This window comes from Eumetopias jubatus, unplaced genomic scaffold (assembly GCF_037043125.1).
Source record: "Eumetopias jubatus isolate StellerSeaLion01/CBP00866 unplaced genomic scaffold, mEumJub1_p1.0 scaffold_3, whole genome shotgun sequence".
In the NCBI taxonomy this organism is placed as follows: Eukaryota; Metazoa; Chordata; class Mammalia; order Carnivora; family Otariidae; genus Eumetopias; species Eumetopias jubatus.
This window is the reverse complement of record NW_028274809.1, coordinates 155,290,257-155,317,956: the sequence shown is the minus strand read 5'-3', so window position 1 is coordinate 155,317,956 and position 27,700 is coordinate 155,290,257. Positions and strand designations below refer to the sequence as shown.

Sequence of the window (27,700 nt, the reverse complement as noted above, 5' to 3'; positions counted from 1 at the left end):
ATGTAACTTTAGAAGATTTCTTTAGTATTCTGAGCTTCCATTTCCATATCAGAAAAGTGGAAAAATAATGTTCACCTTGTGTATTGTGAGAACATGAAATTTTGTACACAGATTGCCAGAGTAGAATCTTGTACTACATATCTGGTACCATCTTCATCATCATGATCCCACCACCTTGTTGAAAGAGACGTCACTGAAATCTCCTTTATCTTGGAGAAATTTCATAGTACTCCTCCTCCAAGTTTTGTACTTAAAAATGAGATAATTGAGACCCTGCCAAGGCCACACAGAAAATGTATAGCAAACTGAGAAAAAACTCATGGCTCATGACCTCATGACTTCCAGTCTAGTATTCTTTCCATATGATTTTAAGTGAAGAGAATAAATATAATATGCTTTTCTTTTCTTACATTTTTCGACCCCTATTTCTGTGTGGCATGTATGCAAGTTAGGGTGATATGAATTCAAATAGGACTTCAAATTAAAGAATTTGATTGATGGGGATTACTTGACTATTTCATTTTCTACCCAATAAATGTGTGTTATATGCTGAATTGTGTCCCCCCCGCAAGAATTTTCGGTTGAAGTCCTAACCCCTCGTGCCTTAGAATATGACTGTACTTGGAAATAGGGGTAATTAGAGGTAAATAGAGGTCATGAGAGTGTGCTTTAATCTAATATTAATGGTGTCCTTATAAGAAATGGAAGTTAGGACATTGGTAAACACAGAGGGAAGACAATGTGAAGATAGGAATATGATGACCATCTATAAGGCACGGAGAGAGTCCTTAAAAGAAACCAATGCTTTGGCAGTTTAACTTTGAACTTCTAGCCTCCAGAATTGTGAGAAAACAAATTTCTGTTGTTTAAGCCACCCAGTTTGTGGTATGTTGTTATATCAGGCTTACCAAACAGTAGGCACTAGACACTCTTCTGAAAACTCGATCTACATTGTGTCATTCAGAACAGAATTTCAAGACGAGTTATTTCCAACTCTCATGAAAATGTTAAGACCATTTATCCAAATGGAGACTATTCTTTTCCCTGAAAAAAGTGACCATCTGAGAATCAAAGGAGAAGAGCAGTACCCAGAAATCTCTCATTAGAAAGCCATCCTAATGTTACCTGAGCACTTTCCTAGTCAGTCCTATGAATCTACTTTAGTAGACTGTGTGAACTACTCCTAGGAAAACCTCTTTATATCGTGTTTTACCAATTCTTTATGTGTCTTTCACTCCTAAAAGAATGTTTGTTAGTTCACATAAAATAGACTCTATCCCCAAGCACTTCGCACAGAAGATTGTAGTGTGTGGCGTATGTAGGTACTTGATAAATGCTCATGGAATTATACTGAAACCTCTTCAAAATGCTGATCTGAGTACCTGTGCTATGTAACTGTTTGCCTTGGTGGTGAAACAGTCCTATAACATGATTTTTTTAAACGCCTCAGTAATTAAATCTGCTTGGATGGTCTCCAGGAAAGACTTAACTCATGCCAGTGTTATAGCAAAATTGCAGAATGGTAATTCTGGTTCTTGGTTGTAGAGATGATCCTTGGTACCTAAAGCTACTTAACATAACAATACAAATCTTAATCCATGCAGTTTACAATGGAAAACCCAATTAGAGTGATGTGATATTAATTAGAAGAAAATAGGAGTTTGGATTGAGAGCATGGTGACACAGTGTGAGTTACCAGTAGGGGCAAGTCTAGAGGGAGGGAATGAAGGGGGTTCTATCAACACAGGGCATCTCAGCTTCAGTTACTTGAGTTGCTGTGAGTGTTATTTTGAGGGTATTTCAGATGTCTCTTAACTCATCTAAAAAAGAAAGATATAACATAAAAAAGTGGTGATATGGGTTTTTTTCACAGATACTGGACAGTAGGCAAGAAAAGGAACAGGAAAACTGTATTCAGGGAAAATCAGTGAAGGGGCACCGACTTCCCCACTGCTCAGATAGGATGGGAGCCACATGCAATGATAAAGCCATTTATGGGTGCTGGTTTTTTTTTTTTTTTTTTTTTTTTTAGGGGAAATTCAGTATGTTGGTTTATGGTGCTTTTCTAGGAAAATAAGGTTTGGAAAGTAAAATAATATTTGGAAATATAATAATGTAATTCAGGTACTGCTATTGCCATGACAGTTTTATTCAGATGATTATATGTAGATAATAAATAAATGAAGTCCTACAAAGAATTAATTATAATTAAATTATCATATCCAGAGGCAAAGATTTATTTTAAGAATTATCACGGAAAATTGTTAGGAAAAATATTTTTATGCTATTATCTATTTATTTTACACGTATTATTATAATACATTTGTATGCTATAAAGTAGTTGACAAAGGGAATATAAATAATTTTAAATGCATCCAAATATGCCATTAACAAAAGAGGCATTGAAGATGTAGAAAGAATAGTAAGAGAATGTACAGATAGACTCAATAAGGTTAAATCAACAGACAACAAGTGATGACTATATAATTGTGTCGAACTCAAACTTAGAAATAAACAGGGAATTGAAGTTAAAGACTGTTGTTCAGGGAAAAACAAACTTTTAGATTTGGTGTGACTTAGTTAAATCTGTGCATTGTGGCCCTTCCATGTAAGACTCCAAAAGGAGCACATACAGATTTCTCAAAATATTAAATGATGTATTAGGGAAAACATTTTATGAGGTGCATATTAGAGATTTGGTACAGAGACACACATGTAAATTGAAGGCTTTTAGGACCTTGAACATGGAAAGTGAGTTATTTTCACCATTGGAAGAAATTTTTTATTTTAAAATGAAATGGCTTATGTGGGGACCCCTGGGTGGCTCAGTCAGTTAAGTGCCAGACTCTTGATGTCAGCTCAGGTCTTAATCTCAGGGTTGTGAGTTGAAGCCCTGCATTGGGATTCATGTTGCGCATGGAGCCTACTTAAAAAAAAATGGCTTGCAAAAGAATATTTAGAAATCATATTTTTAAATTTATGAATGAACAATTATCTATCATAACATATTTCTTAGTCCATTTTAAATTATTTGAGAATACAATTTGAGAGTTGAATCAAATTGACAAAGAATAGATTTAAAGTTTATTTGTAGGCCATTTATCCATTTTAGTTTTATGATTTATATACTTCCTATTTCCTATTTAACAACTTCAGGTCATTTGCTGAGATCTTTAATGTCTCTTACAAAAATTTATGTTTATATTTGTGCTATTCTTTTATATATTCATCCTACTTTGTGACTTTTAAAAAGCATCTAGGGTTTATATTGCTGTATCACAGCATGCCAATTTGTCCTGTGGGATGTGCATTCTACTAATCCCAATCCCTACAGATTTCAATAATAATTTAACTACACCAGCCAACTTGAAATTCTAAATACTCTGACTCTGAGCAGTGAAATGCTCTAATATTTATCAAACCTGTAGATATTTAAATTTTTTATATGTGCATATTTTATGTGTATGTATGCTCTTGTATGTACATTTCTCTATTCATATATGTATTAATAACATTATCTTCAAAATATTTATGAGACTGATTATACACATTTCCAGATTACATTTTTATTTGTTTTAATTAGTACATGATGAAATTACTTATGGATTTTCTTTAAATGAAGAGCTTCCCTAGTACAGAATCTCATTTGAAGTAGCATTACTAAGATCATCAAAACTCTTACCTTGTTTAGACCTAATTATAAACAGTAGTTGATTGAGAATATGTACAAAGTACAGATGCTATATTTTTTTACATTTTTGTTTTCACACAAAGCATGTGCTTACCTGTATAATATAATTAAAAATAATAACATGGTGGGGGAATGCACTGCAATGGGAATCTTGCTATATTCAAAGTGGTACTATCTGAAAGGGTAAATTTTTTTTTAAATCCATCCTGCACTGTCTGTCTTTGAGGACTGCCTGAAATAAGATATAAATATGTTTTAAATGTAACACTAACAATTTGATTTGATGAGAACTATAAAGAGTAGTTTTATAAATTACATGCGTTTTTAAATGATGCACTTTCTGTGAGCAGGAGGTGGCTACTTGTTCATGGATTGGCGGCCACAATTGAATTCTTACCCAAAGGAGTTTTCCGAAGGATTTTGAATAATACAAGTTGAAAAACAGTATTGAATAAGGGAGTAAATAAGCAGTGGTCAAATATGTTAAGAATAAAATAAAATTTAAGAATGGCTGTCTTTTAGGTTACAGGATTTAAGAGTAGTAGGTGGTGTCTTTATTTCTCTTACGTCACTTTTCTTTTCTTGGCCCTCCTACTTCCTGCTTTAATTCTGTGCCAGAATGACTGCATGCTTTTAGAACCTGACCTCGGGTTGAAAGCTCATTGCAGTGACTAGATGAAGCAGGAAGATCCTATATCTTTACACCTATTTGAAACATAAAATTATTAAATTGCATTGACGTGTTAAGTACTGTATTTAAACACCAAACAGACAACAGTTTCATGAAATAGGTAGCTAGAAAAAATGGAAAGAATTGTGGAGGTGCGTTAAAAACATTTTGTTGATGCTTAGACTCTACGTCACCCTCATTAATAAAGCTACAATAGAAGAGTGCAGTTGCCAACATTAAGGCCCTCTCATCATGGCAAAGAACTCACAAGTGGGCTAACTATTTCGCTTTGTGACATTGAGCAAAATACTTACGCTATGTTTAGGTTTCCTTATCTAATAAAGAGAGGATGTAGATTGCATACATTCTATTCAGTGATTATGAGGATTAAAATAAAATATAATACATTTGAATTACTTGGAACCATATCTGGCACATAGTAATGTTACCTGTAATTATAAGCTTTTGATTTTTTTTAATAAGCTTTTGACTTTAACCGGGATATTAAATTAACCCAAATCATATAGAACTAGATATGTTGATTATCTTGATTAAAATGGAATCTTTATTCAATTTATAAAGTTAGAATATTTGAATACAAAATTTTCGGAAATAACTGTTATGAAACAGAGTTTACATATAATTATGTACACAACTAAAAAATGTGCTGTGCTTTTCTCATTTCACTTAATTCTTCGTAGTCAAGATTTGGTACATATAATTAGCAATCACATGTGCCAGTTATACAAGTGCTTATTTGTATTAGCCAGGTGTATCATATCTTAAATATTAATTCTGTGAATCTGGAGAAATTATATGAATGATGCCATTTTCTGCTCTTTAGATAATGGGCATACAATAATGCATCCATTCACCAGTGATTCATTTCAGATTTGTGTGTATTTTTTTTTAGTTATCTGAATCATGATACATTAATATGTTATATTCTCAGTTTCTGAATCGAGCATAAATATTCTCCTCTCTTTCATACTCCAGTGGTGTCAGGAGAATATTAGATAAGATATAACTGAAAACTAATAAATATACACTTCTAGTTCTATTTATTTCTAAACATTTAGTAAAACAATGAGGTTTTTTTTTAATAAGGTGAAAGAATAAATGAGTTAGAAAAATATGACCATTACAATAATATTTAGTCTTGGAAGCATTTATCCTTTTCTCAAGGAGAATGGAAGGGGGATGTATTTTGATTGGCTGTATCACCTGAAGTAAGACTAAACTGTGAAACTGAGCAGGACTGTCAAGTTCTTCATACCTAATACAAGAGTGGCAAATTAGAGTTATCTGCAGCACTAGCAATAGGAACAGATTGCATTATAAATCATCATATCATTGACAGACAATTACATTCAGACCTTTCCAAACATGAGCAGTGACAATGTTTGTCCACCAACAAAGTTATTCAAGCCAAAAGCTCAGTGAGGATGTGAACATAAGGAAGTTACTTCTGGGTGAGTTGCTGGAATTAATTTCTCCTATTACCTACCTCCCACACATCTCTAATAGAATCATGAAAATTAAAGATAGAAAATGCCTATTAGTACTCATTGAGTCTGCTCTCCTGCCCATTTAGAACCAATTCGAATGTAGTGTCTTTCTTTCTTTCTTAGGTTGGGGGAAAGAAACATCTTTGTAAAAAGAAGGCAGAGAGGTAGTTCTCCTGGAATTGAAGAAGAAATAGCTCATCATTTTTTTTTAAAGATTTTCTTTATTCGTGAGAGAGGCAGAGGGAGAGGGAGAAGCAGGCTCCCCGCGGAGCAGGGAGCCTGATGTGGGGACTCAATCCCAGGACCCTGGGACCATGACCTGAGCTGAAGGCAGACGCTTAACCAACTGAGCCACCCAGATACTCTGATCATTTTTTTAAATTAGAAATGTGGCACTTGATATTTACAATTAGATATATATATATTTTATATATTTTAAAACATTTGTGTAATATTAAACCAATAATTTTTGATAAATTATACATTTGCATCACATTTAATTTCTGCACAATCATCTTATCAGAGCATAGTAAATCACATGATTGAGTAAAGTGAAGAGATGGCATGGTTTCTCTATATGAAAGGCAAACAAATATTGGTATCACTTATACATGAGACCAGTTAACCCAACTAAGCAAGTTATTTCATTACATAGTTGACAAAGTTGACCTAAACTTTTTTTATTTTCTCAACAATGATGTTCCTCTGGCAACATTTTTAAATTAATGGTCTTAACTGTTCTACAAATGGATTAATTTATTAAAGCTGCTACCAATAACATGAATAAATTTTAGAACAGTTTAAATAACTGTTAGAACTATTACTATTAGGATAGTTTTGAATATTTCCCTGGAAATTTTGCTAATCACCCAACTCAACTCCACTGTACTCATTTAGGAAGCAAGTAACAGTCCACCTCATTTTAAATCACTTTTTGTATTTGTGATTTTTCCTTGAGGTCTAAGATTCTGAAAGAGAGATGCTATGTTTTAGTCTTTTCAATTCTTCCAGTAGGTTTGAATATGTGCTTTTCTCCTGCTTTATGCAAAGCATATATTCATGCAATATGTGTGTGTTCATGTGGCAAATTTTAGCTCTGCCGGGTCTTCCACTAAAATTGGCTTTGTCTGTATATAACTTAAGTAAAATAAAGATTACTTACCTACTATGAGAGGACCAGATGCAATAAATATAATGCTTCACCTTAGTTTTATCAATTGGATTAGCCAATAGAACCTCTTCAAGGTGATTTAGTTGTCTGCCTTATAAAGGGAACTAGTCTGAATCTAATTCTGGTTTTTAGTCTTTTAAAAAAATTCTGTTTCTTATGTAAATACAATTTCTGCTTCCATAGTTACAATAATTAAATGTAGTTAAGAATATCAAATTTTAAAATGCTTATCCAATATTCCTAATTTATTCACTTTGGAAATATCCCAATCACCTGAAGCCTTTTAACTAATGTTTCCTGTTTATCAGAGAATTCTCAGACATAACTCTACTGTCTGCTCTAGATTATGTTTTTCAGGCAGAGATCTTTGTAAGCTGAAGTAAGAACTAACTTGTTTGTTGAGTATATACTTTATGGTTTTTCTACATAATGAAATTCATTACAAACATTCATCAGTCTTAGTCAAAGAGGAAGCCTCCATTACTGAACTCTGAGATTCACTCTTAGATAGTTTTATGTAAATGGTAGTCTTGCAGATTACAAGAATAACCCTTTAATCTGGGTTCACCATAATTGCTGAGGCATTCATTTGAAGGGGCATTTTTAAAATACTGATTGAAAATATGCAAACATTCAGGAGGTTATTGTTTTAGGATACCTTTGATTTTGGAAAGGGGTTATTTTTTGTTCTGAAAATTGTGGCTCACTAGAAACAAGAATTCACTCAATAGAATTGATTTGGAACACAGAATGCTACATAATTTTCAATATATCCATGTTACATAAGTGCAGAAGCCTGCATAATTTTACATTACATGGGTTGAGGATTGGGGATATGTGTTTTGTTTCTGCTTCAACAATTGCCTGTAAAAAAGATGATGAATTGCAAGGTGGTTACAGGCTTTAATTTTTTGATTGAATGAAGGGATTGTGTTTATAGAAGGTCATTCAGCTCCTGAGGGGAAGGTTATTAATATAAGAAATTATGTGCTGAGGTAAACCACCTCAGTCAGACAGTGAAATTCATCATTCACGACTTGTTTAGGGACATGCAAAATACACTGTAAATTGAGTGTCTCCCTTTCAAGGAGATTAATGCTGCAGCTCAGGAATTTTCAGGAAGTTGTGATGAAAGTCCTGAGGATTAGTGATAATCAGCATATAGTTAATTTTCCTTACTTTATCTGGAAACCAAATCCATTTGGTTTCCCTGTATTTTCATATCTTGCTTGAAAATACAGGGGGAAAACTGTTTATTCATATCATTTTTGAGTAAAAGTTAAAAGCACACGTCTTAAAATATGTGGGTTCATTAAGTCAAGTCTCTTCCAAGGCAAAGAGTATATAAAGAAATGCAAACAGTGTTTAGATATCAAGCATATGTCCTTCTGAACAATAGCATGCCAATGTTTATTCTTGGAACAGCATCATAAGGGTCACAAACAGCATATTATTTAGATTTTTCTAGGAAGCTGACATATTTATCAATTATATGAATATACTTAAGAAGGGAAAGAATGTTAAAAACATTGCCCTAATCTGTTATTTTGAGAAATGAACATCATGCTAGCTTTAAAACTTAATAAGGAAGAGTAGGAACATGTATATAATTTTAAATGTTAATGTTAATTGACAGAACCTGATTTGTATAGCCCCTCATACTTTTCAAATTCTTTCACATCTAATTATCTCATTTAAGCGTCTTAGCCACCTTCCTTGACAGGCAGGAAAAGGGTCATTATCCCCGTAGGGACATAACTATTTGATCATGGTGTTAAAGTGAATAGAAAGCTTTTTCCACTAGAACACTCTGAAGACTTTGCCTGCATGCAACCAACCTGTCTGAATGAAACAATCCCAAATATTCAATCCTTCCAATTAGCTGTAGCAAACCTATGGGGTTCTGTGAATGCCAATGTATTTTGTGGTTCCAAAGTAGAATTTGAAATTGAAAATACTGAATATTTGAATTGAAAAACAGTTTTAAGAATATATTACCTGCTAGACACTGTGAACAGCACTGGAACATCACGGGGAAAATAAGCACAAAGCCACATGATTATTATGCAGAGAAATTAATGTTCAAAAAGTTATATTTACTATGGATGCAAAAGGAAAAGAGTAAGCCTGTAACTTGGACTTTGGGTGCGTTGGTTTTAAGATGAATGAAGGAATCTTAAATGGAGTACTTAGCCGACATTTAAAAATGTACAATGATACATAGGAAAATAGTTGGTTCTGAAGCAGTGAATTTGGCTGTCATCACTTAAAGGTATATAGGAGATAATTAAAGGTGTGGAATTACATGAAGTTTCCCAGAGAAATAAGAACTAATGAGAAGATAAGCTAACCAAGAAAGTAGACTTGCACCACACCAATATAGAAGGTACTTCTGGTGGGAAAGGAACAGTCAAGGATAGTGAAATGAAGAGAATTATTGAGGAACAGAGAGATTAGCGTTATGGAAGAAAAGGGAAAGAAAGAAGCATGATGGCTTTCTAAGAGTAACTTGTCAAATGTTAAGGAAGCTGAGGAATAATTGAGGAATAAGGAAGTTGAAAATAGAAGGTGCAGAATACTCTTTCCAAAGCACACAACAAGAGAAGTATGTGGAAAACCGAGGGTTGAAAATACCAGTGAGAGTTAGATTAATTACAAGTAAATTATGTGACAAAGTTATATTATTATTTAGATTTAAATCCGTTTGGCATGTCAGGAGTACTCAGTCGTCTTATCATGATGATATAGAATAGCGGGTCATCCATCTGATACGTGGGCACATACCTTACTTCTCTGCTTATTTTTTTTTTAAGAGGGGAAATTTAGTGAAAATTATTACTATAGTGATTGTAAAAAACTGTTAAAATGGTAAATTAAGACATTCTTTTTTCTTTTTGCCTTAGTAAAACTGAGTCTGAAAATCTGTTTCCCTTTACTTGTCTTACCCTTTCCTGCAAAAGAAGAGTAATAAAGTGATATAAAGCAAGTTTGAAAAAAGTCTTAAAATAGTATAATATATACAATTATAGAAGTTGATGATGAAGACTCTTATGGTTATAAAAAAGAGAAATTCATTTATACCAGCTAGATTAAAATATAGATCCCTGGAATCCAGAGAGAGAAAATGAAGAACACTTGGGTTCTTATCTAAAGTGGAAAAGAGAGTGATAAATGAAATACTATCTCTATGTATCTCTAAGTCTCTCACTATCTATGTCCCTCTCTCTTCCTTTACACTTGGTGCCTATGTGTTTCTAGAAACATCTGTTTACTTTCTCTGTACCGTTTTGTCACCCTTATACATGGCTGCTGCTGGGACCTTGTATACTCGAATCCTTCAGTTTCAACTTCAGTCACCAACTGAGACTTTTCTTCGTCTTGATATCCATTTCCACGAAAGCATTGGGGAAGAGGAACTCATCATTTTTTGAACATAGCATATACAGCAGTTTCGGCATAAGACATGGTCATCTTAGATTTTGCTTGTCTGGCTGTCTGAGGCACACCACTTTGCTGCTAGTGTGCCAGGTTGTGGGAGGGGAGGGATAGGAGAGAGGTGATTGTGTCCCGTTTGTTGGGGTGTCTCTTCAGGGGATTTGGGTATAGCAGAGGGAGATGTCTTAAGTAGTTTGTAATATACATAGCTTAAAGTGAAAACACGGCACTTTATATTTACAGAATTGTTCATATAAATAAAGAGAATTATTACCCTGGGAACATTTTAGTAAGGGGATATTTATGTATTTATTTAACCTTGTAATGAAGTTAAAAGGGATCTTCTTCTAGATTCTCCCTTATAAACTTTTTGTTTGTACTGGATTCTCACACCAAGTATTTGTCACTTCTTTTCCATAAACTTATTTTACACTGAATCACAATGAATAACTATCACAAAAACAAATAGCATGTCAACACATTTATTGGACCAGAGCCCTCTTGAGATAATGTTTGAATTTTCATCAAGACTGTAGTGATTAGTGTTTCTGATTATGATAATCAAATAACTCATTAGTGGTTAGTTTCAAAAAGGATTTAAAATATAAACTGTGTCTAGAAAATGGTGAGTCATTTGACTCAGGCTATTGGAAGATGGGGAAAGCTGAAAAATATTTTTGGCCCTTAATATTAGGCACTTAATACCATGTGGGTGCCCCAGTTTTATAAATAATACCTTCCCAGAGGCCTGGTTTCATGGCAGTTCATCTTAAATTATACTCTTGTTTGTGAAAGTGTACTCTTTGTTTATGAAGAATAAATTGAGCAAAAGTTGTCTTGTCCAACTTGACATGAACATAAAGCATCCAATGATGGGATAAAGTTTTCAACCAGTGAAGTTTATGTTTTATAACTTGATGCTCAATATATGTAGTAGGCAACTGAAGTAAGGGAAAGTAGCTTGTTACTTTATTTTTCAAAGAAAACTTCACTTACGAGTAGTTTCAGTTTAATGAGCAGCAGAAAATAAGGTTTTGTTTTCTTTCATATGTACTTTCTATAGCTTATTTAAAAGTTTGTAAATATTTGCTGAATGTGTCCTTTATTGGGTGTGTTTGTATGTGAATGAGTTTTCCTTCCTTAGGCAAACTTTCCTTGTGTTTAGCTATTTATTTTAATAAGACTGTGGACAAATTTTCATACTTCTCCATGCTTTAGAAAGCTCACTAGGGAATAAGATTGGAAAGAATATCCTGTATTTGGAGAAGATATGTACAATGCCATTTAGCTTAAAAGCACAAAATACAAGTTGGTAAGGTTCAGTCAAGCCTTGCTCACAATCAGCCATTAACACAAAAGGGTCTAAGCTATATGGATAAATTACAAATACAGTTACAATACTTAGACCTACAATTCTGGCCATATTCAAACACGTAATTTTCATAGTATTTGGTTTTAAACTCCTGAGACTCTCCTTTTTAGCTGATGTTTCAGAATATCTGATTGGCCCTATTAACTCCCCAAATTTGAGCATGGGATATTTCAAGTTAAACTGAGAAAGATGTGTTTTATGAATACATTTGAATATTGAGTCAAGGAGATGGTTTCTTGAGATTTGGTTAGAAGTCCCTTCCAGGGAGAACTTTTTTTTTCCTATTAAATTGAATGGCCATCTGGAGTGAATGAACTAGACGCTCTAAATTCAGTCTATTGATGGGTCTTTGTTATTAGTCTTTTTCATGAGAGTGATCTGGGCAATTTGTGAGAATATTAATGAACTGGGTTCAGAGGTCCCTTTAAACTCTGTAAACCTATAATTTAAAATATGGGATTGAAAATATGGCTGAATTTCTTTTTGCTTCAATTATATTAAAAGGAATTAAGATAATTTCTACTCTATGTCATACGTCATCCAGAACAAATTATGTCACCCTTTGGCCTCTGAATATTTGACTTGGCTCAGTCAATCTCTGTGCCTTAATTTCCTCATTGATAGTAGAGTTTAAGAAAAGAATCTTTAACATCCCTTTCAGCTCTAAGATTCAGTGAGCCAATCAGATATTGAAGTCACCCAAAGGAAGGCAATTGCTACAAATCCTTACTTAGAAGCACAATTTTCAAGCCCAGATTCCAACTCTTAAAAGAGTTTCAGTGCCACTGAAGGGAATAAAAAAGAGACCTAATAGAACTTCAAAAGAGCAAAGGCTAAAAGAAAGGCAAACAGGGATTCAGAACTACTGAGCTCAGTGTCAGGAGTATGAATCATATTTACTCTGATTTCCTGTTTCTTTTCATGTCAAGTCTCAAATGAAACCAGCTACCTTATCTGGTTGCTTCCTTCTGCTTCTCTACAGACACACAAACATGCAGATTCACACACACACACACACACATGCACACACACACACAAACACACACATATTATGCAAGCTGCTACCTCTTAGAAGCTGAAAAAAAGTTATATTTTGTTTTTTTAAAGTGTCCCATAGCTATTTGGATTATTGCATGACATTATGGATTACAAGATTAATTTAAATAATGTCTTGCCACAGTGAGGTAAGAAAATCAACACAAATTAGTGTTGGTGGTCTCATTCTCTATTTTAGGTCTCTTGGTAATCAAAACAGTAAGAAAAAGATATTGTGTAGTCTAACAGAATCTTCTCTGTTATTTCACTGAAGGAGAGGGAAAAAGTCTACTCATTCTTGTCAGATCCATATCATCTAAAGTTGAATAAAAAAAATCTTTGTAAAAGAGCTTGAATTTGGGATAGAGTGCTAATTCAAGATCACAAAGTGCTATGCTTCAGTGGTATTGAATTTAAGAGGCAATAATTAGGGGTGTGTGTGTGTGTGTGTGTGTGTGTGTGTGTGTGTGTGTGTGTGTGTATTCTCTTTTCCTAAAATTTTATTTTTATTCATGCATTATCTTGGTTTGGAAGTGTATTTCTGTTACCGGTATTATTTTTTAAAGATTTAATTTATGTGAGAGAGAGAGAGAGAGAGAGCAATCATGAGAAGGGAGGGGGCAGAGGTACAAGCAGACTCCCTACTAAGCATAGAGCCTGCCTTGGGGCTCCATCCCAGGACCCTGATATCATGACCTGAGCCAAAACCAAGAGTCAGACACTTAACCAACTGAGCCAGTCAGGTGCCCCTCTGTTATCAGTAATATTAATATGAAGAGAAGTGTTTTATAAAATGTTCTGTATTTATTGTTTAGTCACCTTTAAATATTGCCCCTCCTCCAACTCATAAAAACTATCATGAACTTAAACATTAATCCTCATTTAGTTGGAGTATATTTATTGTAATATCATTGTAGGACAAAAGTATGTTATTGTCTAACAAGGGCCTGTCTTTCTGTATTCTTCTAAAAAACACATATAAGGAAGAAAACCTGTAAAAATGATACCATCTACTCCTATTTTCAGGTTTTATTCTCTTTTATTCTCTTTTCCCTTCTATTTTGAGATATGTATATATATGTTGCTGAATGAATTTAGGAATATAGAGAGTTCATAAAAATGAGTTCATAAAAATGACCGCATTGAAAATACTGTCAACTCTTAGAGGGCAAGAATTATTTCTTAATTGTATTCTTTTAACCAAATCATTAAAAAGTATTTGACACATAGAGGTTATTAAGAAATGTTTGTTAAATGGATGTATTTATTTGGAAGAATTTATAAAATCATAAAATTTATAGCATTTAACGTGCTTCTTGAAGATAATATTCAATCATATGTTTTATCATTTTCTTCCTCAGAAAACAAATGTTTCCCAGTTATGCTTGATATTTATTACTATAAATTTTCAAAATAGATTTTCATGTTTCTGGAATCTACATCTGTTCATTTTCATACCTCGCTTTACCAAGGGAACAACTTCATAAGGAGAAATCAAAGAAGTGGTAGTATTTTAGAGAGTCATCTAAGTGTTAGAGTTCTGTGACCTGAGGATTAAAGATAAACAGTAAAGTGGTTTTGCTGAAGTTATATTAGTTTGGAGCTTGGAGATAAAGTAATTCAAAAGACGGACTCTATTAGCAGTGACTACATCTACAGATATTTCCTTATGTGTTAAAATGCATTCTTTCGGGGATTCTCAGCCCAAATCTGTAAACGAACCATTTTTAAGACCTTGAAAGTGAGCATGTTTCTCATGTGACTTGGTTTTGTTCTTTAAAATACATAGAACTTTAATTTTAAAAATAGTTTTAAAAAATGCTCTAGCCTTTTAAACATTCACAGCTTGATAGATTCCAGACTTGCTAAAGAGTTTCCATCCAAGAGCACTCTGATTAGTTTCTTTAATTTGGCCCTAAATACTCTATAAACTATTTCAGAAATTACTCAATGCACCATTTTTTTTTCTAGAAAGAAAGTAGAAGTGTAGTCCATAAATATCAGCCCACTGATAGTGTTTTTTTTTTTTTTTTTTTTCTCTTCATGAATAAAAAGATGTCTATGGAGCCTGAGAGTTAAAGTTTTACTTTGGTTTTAGTACAGCCACACACATTTTCAAAGCTCTCAGCAAGATGAGAGCAAACGCTTATAACAGAATCAGTGGTAAGGTTTCCACTTTCCTGCAGTTTCCTTAATCAATTGAATTATTTACACTGTCTTATGAAGATCTAAATTTAGAAATTTATATTTAGGAAAAAAAACCTTCTTTAAGTTTTGGGTAACATATCTAATAATGCCTCACATATATACTGCATTTTTTACTTGGAGAGGTAGAAGAGATCAAAGCCCTAAACTTCCCATTTTACAGACAAAAACACTGAGGCAAAAACACATGGTCAGATGGTGGGGGGGCTGTGGGTCAAATCCAAGACCCCAAGAGCCAGTTGGAACTTTCCAGTGTATTATGGAACATCCTTTTTACTCTAAATCATTAATTAAAGAGTTAGGAATTTTCACTCAACTTTAGATACTGTACAATTTGCATAAGTGAATTAAAATCAAAATATGAAACACTCATCTTACAAAAACACATCTTAAAATCACATATTCAGGTGTTTTCGCTCTCTTTTTCTCTCCCTATAGGCTATTAATACTATAGGTTCCAGCTTCAAGGTCTGTTTTAGACAACTTTCCAGGAAGAGAAGTATAATAAACCACTGAACTTATTCAAGAATTTGCCTACAAAAGATAATGTTCAAATAACCGGCACAGCCTTGAATTTTGAATTCACTTTATAAAGCACTCTGGATATGAATCTCTAAATTTATTACCCGAACTCTTTGACTGAAGGTTGACTTGAAGGCTATTGTTAAAGACTGGCATGCAGATAGTGAAGGCTAATATTATGTTAAATATTTATTTTTGGAAAGCATTTTTCATGATATAAGGACATAGTCTTACTAATGGAAATTATATTCAGTCCAGATTTTTAAAAATTTCTCTTTATCACAGAAATTTCAAAATATAATTCTTGATAAAATTATTTTTCAGAAATATTTCACCCTAAACTCAGATGCATTTGTGTTAGACATTATATACGTTAACTTAGTATAGTATAATATGTGGTTTATTTATAGCATATTTAAAATTTTATAAATAGGGGCACCTGGGTGGCTCAATGGCTTAGTTGGTTAAGCGTCTGTTTTTGGCTCAGGTCATGACCCCAGGGTCCTGGGATGGAGCCCCATGGCAGGCTCCTAGCTCAGCGGGAGTCTGCTTCTCCCTCTCCCTCTGCCTGCTGCCCTCCCTTCTTGTGCTCTCTCTTTCTCTCTGTCAAGTAAGTAAATAAAGTCTTTTAAAAATTTTATTAATAAATAAACACACACACACACACACAAACACACACATACTTTATATAGTTAAGGGTGAAACCCTTTAGAAAAATGTAGTACTTGTACTATTAATTAAAGTAATCCTGTGTAATAAATACTCCTTCATACATAAATATATGCAATCATCTCTATGAAAAAATATATGAATCACTCACACGAAACATGTATTTACAACCATGGTGTGTGTATGTGCACACATGTAAATGCAGTTCACAAATGGTCACCTCTGCAGGGATGGGAAGCCTATCACTGTATCCCTGGACTCTGCCACATCACAGGCTCATATAACTTTTCTGTGCATTTTGATGACTAATAATGTTGTTTTCTAATAAGTTGGTTTTAGCACTATGTATTTGGTACTCTTTCAGAACTCCTGTCTCAGGGATTTTTGTATAACAAATAATGGAATAAACTTAAGTGAACTACAGAAAACCCCAAAACAATTGCCTTGAATAAAAACAGAGCATGAATAATCCTGATCAACCCCAGTGCTGTAAACGTCTGTTATTGTATTACTTGAAATATGTTTGGCCGGAAGTTAACATCTTTCTTAAGTGTATGTGGAGTGGCAAAGGCCTATATTGCCTGCATCATTTATTTAAATGCACAATTAAATAGTTATAATGTGTAGTGTTGACTTGCATTAATAGGCCTTTGCTCAAGCAATATAACATGTAATTGTTTTGTAATTTGAAACCTTTCAATGTATTACTGCTCTTGTGAAATGGCTTTACAGTAAGGTAATAATACCAGGAGGGGACCAATGGAGAAATTTTAAAGTAGAGAACATTAGTGTTTGAAGTATACTTTCTGAGGAATTTTATTTCTATGCATACCCATAGCAACTGGGTCAAAAGAGGTACATAAAACTCTAATATAACATCCAGGAAGCATTTAAAGAAAAGTGTCGCAATGTACACAGAGTAGCTACAATTTGTGGTCCTCATAAAGGTGGTTTTGCATTGCTCCTCCTTCCTGAGTAATGACTTGAAATTTTATCTAGTTTATCTATATTAAGTTAGAGAGCTTGGTAGTAATTGCTCATGAAAGAATTTATAGCAAGATGTGGGAAAATATATGGGTTTATTTATGTATTTATTTACTTAGAAAAATTTTGTTCATTCCATGTACCCAGCACCCTAGCACCTTGAGAAATCTTTGGCGCATTGAATGTTCAGTTCAAGGAGCTCTGCTCTGCTATTGCACATTTAAAGGGAACCCGCTAAGGAACTTTGACATAGGGAGCTGTTAACTCTTAATTGAATTATCAAAAAATTCTATGAGTCTTCAAAGTTATTTTTCCCTTTCTCCCCACTCTCATTATATATTTTATTGAGAAAAGAAGACAAAATTCAGCCTAATGCAGCCTTTTTGTAAACCAAATGATTATTTTTGGAATATATCTCTCTCTGTCTTATCTCTATTTCTGCATTTATGAATAATCCCTTAGGAAAAGGCTTGCAAGTCATTGCAAAAAAGGAAAATCAACTGAAAAAGCATGCTCAGGAAATGGACAATATACAGAGTTGCTAAAACTTTATAGTAACCAAAGTTATTTATGGCAATAGGTTGCTCTCAAATATCACTTAACAATAACACATTGAAAGAAAGCTATTTCTTGGTTAAGGGACTTGGCACCTATACATTTTATTAAATTGTTAGAATTATTTGAAAAATATCAGCCAGCCGGTGATAGAAACCATTAAATTTTGGAATAGCATATGAGACAGAGATTCCTAAACAAAGAAAAAAAATAAAATGTCTCATCTGGTGCTTGGGCTTGTATCTCTTATTGAATTTCCTCAGACTTTAATTTCACATTTTTAAGATTTTTTTTGTCCAATTTTTTTTTTTTTACTTAGTTTGTTAAGATTTTTTTTTTTTTTTTTTTTTTTTGATGATAAAGTATCCCTTGTATCTTGACTGTTTTGGAACAAGTGGGTTTCATTTAGTGTATAAATATATACACTATATATACTATATACACTATAAAGTTGTAATTTGAAGTAAAGTTTCTACTAATGCTTTAAACATGACCTACTTGCAACAACAAAATGCACAATAAGAAATACTTTTTTTTAAAGATTCTATTTATTTATTTGTAAGAGAGAGAGGGGGAGAACACACAAGAAGGCAGAGGGAGAAGCAGGCTCCCTGCTGAACAGGGAGCCCAATGCAGGACTCAGTCCCAGGACCCTGGGATCATGACCTCATGACCTGTGCCGAAAACAGATGCTTAACCGACTAGAGCCACCCAGTTTTCCCATGAAATACTTTTTAAAATTTTAATTTCACTTGATCACAAGGAACTATAATTGAAGAAACCCAACTGGTCTATTTAATGGCCTGTGCCAAAAGACTAAAAAATCATCTTTTGTTTTCTAAAAAATCCCACATGGGATAGTCAACTTTTTGCTGTTTTTTGAACAGTAGTGACCACCTCTATCTGGCTAGTCACTGTGCAAACCTGGATCACAAATGAAAAGGCTTGTTGGGATAGGGAACAAAAAACTGCTATTGAGAAAGAGAGGAGAGGAATTACCTTTGAGACATCAAGAAGGAAGTAGAAATGGTGTCTCTAGACTGAAAGGAGGTCTGGAATGGTGATTGAGAGAAGGGTGGAGGAAAATTTATACAAATTGGTAAGGGTTATTGGTCGTTTCAGGGAGTTCTGAAGCAGATCCTAGTAAACTTGCTTACCAGGTGGTTTGCTGCCCTAGAAGAACCAAAGGTGAACCTGGTAAAGTCTCCTGGGTAGGGAAATGCTGCAGGACCTGGGCGTTGAACGGGAGCTGTTTGTTCATGTATATAGTAGGTAACTTCAAATCTATCCACTTAGGTAATATACTACTGTGAGGAAGTTACTTCTTTCCATGAGTTGCGAAGGGTCCAGTTGGAGAGACAAAGCATGAAGACTAAAACCACTGCTTTGTTTAATGTTTCTACCACAGGTACTCTCAATTTATGCTACTAGTGCACCTTATTTTTGTGATAGCATCTGTGATGCTAATTTGGGGATACGAATTTCCAATGAATTTGTCTGTTATGGAACAGCAGAAAACCAAACAAAACCAACCAACCAACCAAACAAACAAACAAAAAGAAAACAGCAACAAAGAAATTATCACCCAGAGCGTTAGAAGCCAAAACAATCTAGGCGAATATAAATCACTGTAAAGTCTTGCATTATTCATTTATTCCACTTAAAATTTTCACTTAAAATACTATAAAATACCTAGTAGTGCCAAAGGCATTGTATTATATACCTCTGATAAATTGTCAATAAGAGGATCATGTTCCCTTGTGAAGTGAAAAAAAGCAAAACTATATTTAAAGGAAGTAGAGAAAGACCTTTATGCTGTAGTACCAGAGAAGGAAACATTAGCATGTTTCTCACCTGGCTTTAGAGAAACACTTCCCTTTTCTTTTTTTTTCTTTTTTGTAAGATTTTATTTATTTGAGAGAAAGAGAGAGAGCAAGAGCAGGGGTTGGGGGGCAGAAGGAGAGAGACAAGCAGACTCTCGGCTGAGTGGGGAACCCGATGTGGGGCTCAATCCTAGGATCTGGAGATCAAGACCTGAGCCCAAGTCAGATGCTCAACCAACTGAGCCACCCAGGTGCCCTAGAGAAACATTTTCTACTGACAAGGGGAGAATTGACCCTGAGCCAAAAGAAGGTACCTAACATCCACATGGTATCTTTATTTCTGAATATGCCCAATTACAAGATTTTATGGCTTATAAAACTGTTTTACAACCATTATCAAGAATCTTGTTGAGGTTTTTAACAAAGCCACTCTAATCCTTTTTTCTATGTGCTTATTCATATTTAGGTATTTGAAAAATTTAGAAAAAGTAAAAAGAAATAAGGAAAATACCTATGTCCCTGTACCCAGAGTTAACATATGCTAATATTTTGTGATATTTCTGTCTCTGATTTTTAAAAAATAATATTTTTTTAAAGAGAGAGGCAAAACAAACAATTTAAAAAAATAAACACATTCCTGTTTACTAAAGGTATAGTTGACATTCCTTTTGAATCCTTTGATGGTCCACCTTTGTTTTTCATTTTACTTAAGGAATCTCTACCTTGAAATTGTTATAGATTCTGGCCATGTGTATTTCAATGATTTGAATAGTATTTATATGGCATTTGGTTTTAAAATTTATTATAATGCATTTTTATTTTAAATCAAAATACCTATTACCCAAGCTGAATAACTTTGTGTTCACCACGGTTTGATGAATATTTTAGCCTTGTTTTCAAATTATATTTATGACGAAAGGAAAATAAGCCAATGGAGAAGATATATAGAGAATGTTAGAAGGCTGCTGACACAGGCTCCGAGCTTCCTGATTTGAAAACACAGTAGGTTCCAGGACAGTAAGTGATTGGAACAGTTTCGGAAATGGTAAGGATCTGCACTACAGATCTCTTAAACTATACATTTTCATCAATTTCTAGACATACTCTTAAAATATGTTCTTTGAAGTAAGCATGGTTAGGAACATTCTAGGAGTTCTTCCCTTGTCTGCTTATAAATAAATTGTTGGGGCACCTGGGTGGCTCAGTCGGTTAAGCGTCTGCCTTCAGCTCAGGTCATGATCCTGGAGTCCTGGGATTGAGTCCCACATTGGGCTTCCTGCTCAGTGGGGAGCCTGCTTCTCCCTCTCCCTCTACACCTTCCCCGCCTGTCCTCACTCTCTCTCTTACTCACTCTCAGATAAATAAATAAAATCTTAAAAAAAATAAATAAATAAGAAATTGTTCATTTGTCTATTTTAGGAAGTATCTTAGAGTCAGGAACTAGTGGAGAACATTATCAGAAAACTTTCTGAGAAAGTACTGAGATTTCATTTTCTCTATGCTTTGCAGTTTGTTTTTTATTTTTTTAAATAACAACAATAACAACATGAACAGTTAAATGATTCCAGAAAGAGAACACAGGGGTAAAAAGAAAACTATGAGTGTGTGGTATCCTAGAAGGCTAGTGCCATAAATATGTCCAGAAGGAAAAGAATTATCAGTCGTGTCAAGTGAGATGAGAACTGAGAATTGTTCTTTGAGTTACTACTGTAGAAATCATTGGTGGTTATGACAGAGCAGTTCAGTGGAAAGGGGGTGGTGAAAACCTGACATGTGTGGGTCCTCCAAAAGAATGCATGGAGAGAAGTTCAAGACGCCAAGTACACACAATTCTTTAAATTCTTTTTTTGTAAATGTGAATTTCTTATTAACCTTAGAGCTCTTTTTAATCAAAAGTTTTAAGAATGTTTCATAGTTCTTCACAAAAAGAATTTCTTAAAAAGGGTAAGAATAACATTTTCAGTGGGAGTTTTTAACAAATGGAATTATTTAATGAAACCTATAGCACAAAAGTACAAGGCTACTCCCTCTATAATGATTGCACAAAATTTATAACAGTGCCATTGATTTTTCAGCAAACAATCTTGATTTTATAAAAAGGTAGAAGGAGTAGTAGAATGAAAGGACATGTTGTTGCTATAGAGTTTGATAGAAAATGTAAAGAACCCCCTTTTAGCAAAGAAAACAGCTGTGGCTTAGTTATGGTTATGTGATTTTTCATAAAACTTTTGTTGCTTTTGCCACTGTTGATACTTTTCTCTTGATATCATGGCTATGAACTCCCTTCTTAGAAATTTGTCAAAAATGAAAAAGCTAATATTCCTGACCATGAGGCAGATTTGAGTAGGTATTTCTTTTTCTTTCTTCCTTTCTTCCTTCCTTCCTTCCTTCCTTCCTCCCTTCCTTTCTTTCTTTCTTTCTTTCTTTCTTTCTTTTCTTTCTTTTTCTTTCTTTCTTTCTTTCTTTCTTTCTTTTTCTTTCTTTCTTTCTTTCTTTCTTTCTTTCTTTCTTTCTTTCTTTCTTTCTTTCTTTCTTCTTTCTTTCTTTCTTTCTTTCTTTCTTTCTTTCTTTCTTTCTCTCTCTCTCTCTCTCTCTCTCTTTCTTTCTTTTCTCTTTCTTTCTCTCTTTCTTTTCTTTCTTTTTTTTTTTTGTAGGTATTTCTGTAGGTAGTGAATGACAATTTCCCAAGAACTATAGTGGGTGTTTGGGGGAAGCATGTTATCCACATATTAAAATAGAGACTATTAATCATAGATAATGGAAAACATCAAATGGATTTTAAAGTATAAAACAAATGCATTTACAGTGATTTCCATTTAATATGATTGTTGTTATTGAGTTCTGGACCTCTCAAGTGATTTGTCTGCAGTATGAAATCTGATTTAGTAAATTCATCTTAACCATAATTCATTATATAGTTATTCATATCAAATTTGGCAAATAGAAGAAAAAATTTTAGTGGGTGAAATCTTGAGACATTTATAATAAATCTTCTTTCCATTTCAGGCTTCAGCTCTCCCTGAAATAGAAACTTGTTAGGAAGGATTCATCGTGATTAAATTGTTCTTCACTTAAGAACTTATTTCCTTAAAGTTTTGGCTATTTATAATATTTGATCTCAAAATACTGTTTATAGAGTTATTTTTAAATTCCCTTTTTTTTCTCAAGCTTATAGATTTATAATCCCCAGAGGCTATTTACATCATAATACTCAAAAATTTTAAAAAGTGAGGAAGGAAAAAGTGGGTTAAACTTTTCCTTTGGTGCCATTTGTTGCTTTATAAAAGAGGCTGCCCTAGAATTAGGCACAGGAGAGGCTTAGGGTTGAGATCTTGTTGGGATGGAGGGACTTACTCAGGTGTCACAGTCCTATTGCAAACACACCCAGTTTGCTTAAATTTCCTTATTGAACTTGGGAGAGAGGAAGGTGATCAGGCTCACCCTTGGCAGCACCACTGTGAAGCACTTATCCCATTATTTGGTAGTCCTCCCTTATGTGAAGCCCGATTCTGTAACTTCTCATCTTGGATCCACTGTTAAATTTTATGCTTTATGAACTTGTCCCTATCCTCAAATCAATCTTCACAGTGTTCATGGTTAAAGTACTGTCAAAATCATTGCAGCTCACAGACCAAGTCACAAGAATTCATGTCTTCTAGCCTTTGCACATGCGGTTTGTTCTGTTTTGAATGTGTGCCAACCATGATTCCCTCCATCTTTCCAGATTCTTCCCACATATCAAACCCAGGAATCTAGTCATTCTATCTTCTTTGTCCCTAAGCAAACTGTGCATACATTTTCATGTGGCATTTTCACATATCATGGTGGTCTTTTATTTCTATGTATGGTTTCACTGTTGGAATGAATATTACAGATATTAAATGCTATATCTTAATGAACCAATAAAATCCTGACACATAGCACACACTCAGTAAATATCTGATGATCAAACAAATGAACAAACAAGCAGAATAGAATATGTGAATGAATGAGCAAATGAACTAACTCATTTTTTTAAATTTTTTATTGATATGTTAATTGCCATACATTACATCATTAGTTTTTTTTTAAAGATTTTATTTATTTATTTGAGAGAGAGAGAATGAGAGATAGAGAGCACAAGAGGGAAGAGGGTCAGAGGGAAAAGCAGACTCCCTGCTGAGCAGGGAGCCCAATGTGGGACTCGATCCCGGGACTCCAGGATCATGACCTGAGCCGAAGGCAGTCGCTTAACCAACTGAGCCACCCAGGCGCCCACATCATTAGTTTTTAATGTAGTGTTCCATGATTCATGGTTTGTGCATAACACCCAGTGCTCTATGCACAACGTGCCCTCTTTAATACCCATCACCAGGCTAACCCCTCCCCTCACCCCCCTCCCCTCTAGAACCCTCAGTTTGTTTTTCAGAGTCCATCATCTCTCATGGTTTGTCTCCCCCTCTGATTTCCCCCCCTTCATTTTTCCCTTCCTGCTATCTTCTTTTTTTTTTTTCTTTACATATATTGCATTATTTGTTTCAGAGGTACAGATCTGTGATGCAACAGTCTTACACAATTCACAGCACTCACCATAGCACATACCCTCCCCAATGTTTATTACCCAGCCACCCCATCCCTCCCACCCTGCCCCCACTGCAGCAACCCTCAGTTTGTTTCCTGAGATTAAGAATTCCTCATATCAGTGAGGTCATATAATACATGTCTTTCTCTGATTGACTTATTTTGCTCAGCATAACACCCTCCAGTTCCATCCACGTCATTGCAAATGGCAAGATTGCATTCCTTTTGATGGCTGCAAATATTCCATTGTATGTATATACCACAGCTTCTTTATCCATTCATCTGTCGATGGACATCTTGGCTCTTTCCACAGTTTGGCTATTGTGGACATTGCTGCTATAAACATTGGGGTGCATGTACCCCCTCGGATCCCTACATTTGTATCTTTGGGGTAAATACCCAGTAGTGCAATTGCTAGGTCGTATGGTAGCTCTATTTTCAACTGTTTGAGGAACCTCCATACTGTTTTCCAGAGGGGTTGCACCAGCTTGCATTCCCACCAACAGTGTAGGAGTGTTCCCCTTTCTCCACATCCCCACCAACATCCCTCATTTCCTGACTTAATTTTAGCCATTCTGACTGGTGTGAGGTGGTATCTCATTGAGGTTTTGATTTGGATTTCCCTGATGCCGAGTGATGTTGAGCACTTTTTCATGTGTCTGTTGGCCTGAACTAACTCCTTAAGGGAGATGTGGCAGAGGAGAAATAGCCTGAGTTCTGTCCCTTAGGAATGCTTTTACTTGGCAAATTGTTGTGTGAGGGCACTGAATATATCTGAACCTCTGTCTTCTCCATCTGTTAAAGAAGGTTTATGTTTCTACCTCTCTGCAGAGGTTTCTGGTAGATAATACATAAAGTCCTGTATGTAAAGGTATAAAGTATTATACAAATATAGGATTTTTTTTCACATTCAAAGGCATTATGATATAATCCATGAAAAAAACAACTCCCAACAAATGACATTAAATAAGGAAAAGGAAGAACAAATGCTAAAGAGCAAGAGATCAGATCAAAAGAGGAGTGAGGCCAAAATTTGCTTTATTGCCCTGAGGACCAGACAAAGAAATGTTAACCTAGGGATTCTAAACTGTGGCTGCACATTAGAATTACCTGGGTATTTAAACCATGTTTTTGCCTGAGCTCTAATTCGTCTGGTGTGAGGTAGGGCTCAGTTGCTGGAATTTTTTTAAAGCTCCCCAGGTGATTCTAATCTACAGCCAGGTTGAGAGCCACTGCCAGGCCACAGGAATTAAAATGTTTCTAGGGAGAAACACTGCATAAGACATGAGATGCTTTAAAAAGATTAATCAACATGAGTAGATATGAGGAGAGGCAAGGGACAGGAATGATTACAGTGTCGAGGAAACATCATAGATGATAGTAACTGTTTTAAGGTTGAAGCTTTTTTCTTTAGAAAGCAAAGGAAACCACTGTGGAGAAATATGGAAGATAGTCCTTCATAATTAACAGTGATGTTGTTCAGACAAATCTAGGCACATCCCAAGAATTAAACTGGCACAGCAGCCTACACCTAGCAAACTACACCTAGAAGTTACTTAGGTTGGAAGCAGAGGATAAAATGGTTGCTGCTATTTGTTTACCCATGAAAAGTTCCTAGAGGAGGTAAGTTTTGAACATGGTTGAAATGATACTGTTTGTACAGAGGACAGGAACAAAAAAAATTTTTTTTATGCGGAAAGGTTTCTAATAGGGGTTTGGGTTTGAGAGTTATGCCTTCCTAGTCTGTCATATTGCTATTTCCCTTAAACTAACAATGAGATAATTGATTGATATATTTGAAATAGTAATAAAGGGAATCCTAGAATTCTTTTTTGGTGTTTTTACCCCTTTCTGTGTTTAAAATTATTTCAAAATAAGTCTAAAAGAATGTAATATGTTTAAAAACATTTAAATATATAAAATAGTGGTCTTGAGGTGAAAACATACTGAACTTAACACTAACCTAAAAAATTAATTTGGTTTTTAAAATGTCTTTGATAGTCATTTTCTAACAGATTATTCTTTGGCATGGGGAAAGTAAAACTTCATTAGTTAATTGAAAATTTGCCATACTAGTTTGAGAAAATATTATGTTCCCTACTTATGTCATACAACTATGTTCATATGTTAGTCTTATGAGAGAGGAAAGGTTATATACCAATGGTGAACCTTTTTTGGAAGCACAATATTTTTCATTAATGTAGAAGCCTTAGAAATTCCAATGTTATGCTTAATAAAAAACTGGCAATACTTATAAATATTCCTTGCCTTGAATCTAATAAGAGATTTAGGAAAGAAGGAAGCAAGGATAACAGGAAGTGAATAATATCTTATTTTCACATAAAAAATCTTGTGAGGAATGTGGAAAACAACCATTTTAATATTTTCATGGAGAAAGGTCAGGCCTGCACAATTCATTCTTTCCAAGTGAACCTGTTTCAAAAAATACTTGATATTTGGTACAGAAGAAAAGTGAAGTAGTATTTTAAGACATTAAACTTTTAGTTTTTCACTTTTGTTTGTTTCAAATATATCATTTATAAAGGCCACGCATGTAGTAGATAAAGTATGAGGCGTGCCCTCGGAAACCTGGGTAGGCAGACCAACCTTGGAAAGAATAGTTTGTATGCCCAATTTTCCTCACCTGTAAGTGGGGATAATAATAATATCTATGTTGAGATGTGTATGATATATATCAAGCTATACCTCACACAAATAGCAGCACCATGTAAGATTTAGCTACTAAAATCATAAGCATAATGGTATGGTTTAAAAAAAGACAGAGTAAAAATAAAATAACTACATTTGAGATTTCTTTAGTTTCACTTAAAACATTCTGACAATTTGTTTATCCTGGGGACACTTTTAATCTTTTTTTTTGGAAAAGGCTCCATGTTAATGCATGTTCCTATGAGTGTGGACCCTTGCTAGTTCAAATGGTACTCCTTTAATTAGACTCTTAGCAAACAACCATGTCGCTCGATAGACAGTCTAAATGTGGAGTAGTTTGTCACAATTATTTGGTAATCTCTTTCAGTGTAACTCACACAGCAAAAGTGACAATATTCCTGTCACTCCTCAGAAATGTCCCAGCTCTGCGGGTTTCCACATTCAGGAGAATGAAGAAAGCCATTACGAGGTATGCCGTGTCTCTATAGAGACCATTTTAGTACTGAGCAGTTTGTATTTTCCTAGTGATTTATATAGTCTGAGTTAACTGTTATAAATATTTTCTTGGCCATCCTCTTTTATGGTCATATTTTTATACTAGAACTTTTTTAAACAACCTAAATGAACAATTTTAGAATAAAAGGCAAATAACATTTTTCCTCTTTGGTAATAGTCCAGCTATTAAATATGATATTCTTGTCATTTAATGCAAAGTGTCGATTATTACCTGGTTTTGGAAAAAGTAATGAGCAACTTTCTTTTGGAGTTAAAGATTCTTAATTGATTCATTTTTATTAGTTGAGCTCAAAGATAGGAACATCCTCTTTGTT

General features: G+C 34.3%; 1 protein-coding gene across 1 annotated transcript in view; it reads left to right on the top strand.

The window, feature by feature from the left end:
• PCDH9 (protocadherin 9) overlaps positions 1-27,700 on the top strand; it is a 915,036-nt gene that overhangs the window by 305,769 nt on the left and 581,567 nt on the right. Inside the window, exon 2 of the mRNA XM_028105534.2 lies at positions 27,238-27,339. Within this exon, the coding sequence (XP_027961335.1) occupies positions 27,238-27,339 (102 nt within the window). The remainder of the gene's footprint in view (positions 1-27,237; positions 27,340-27,700) is intronic.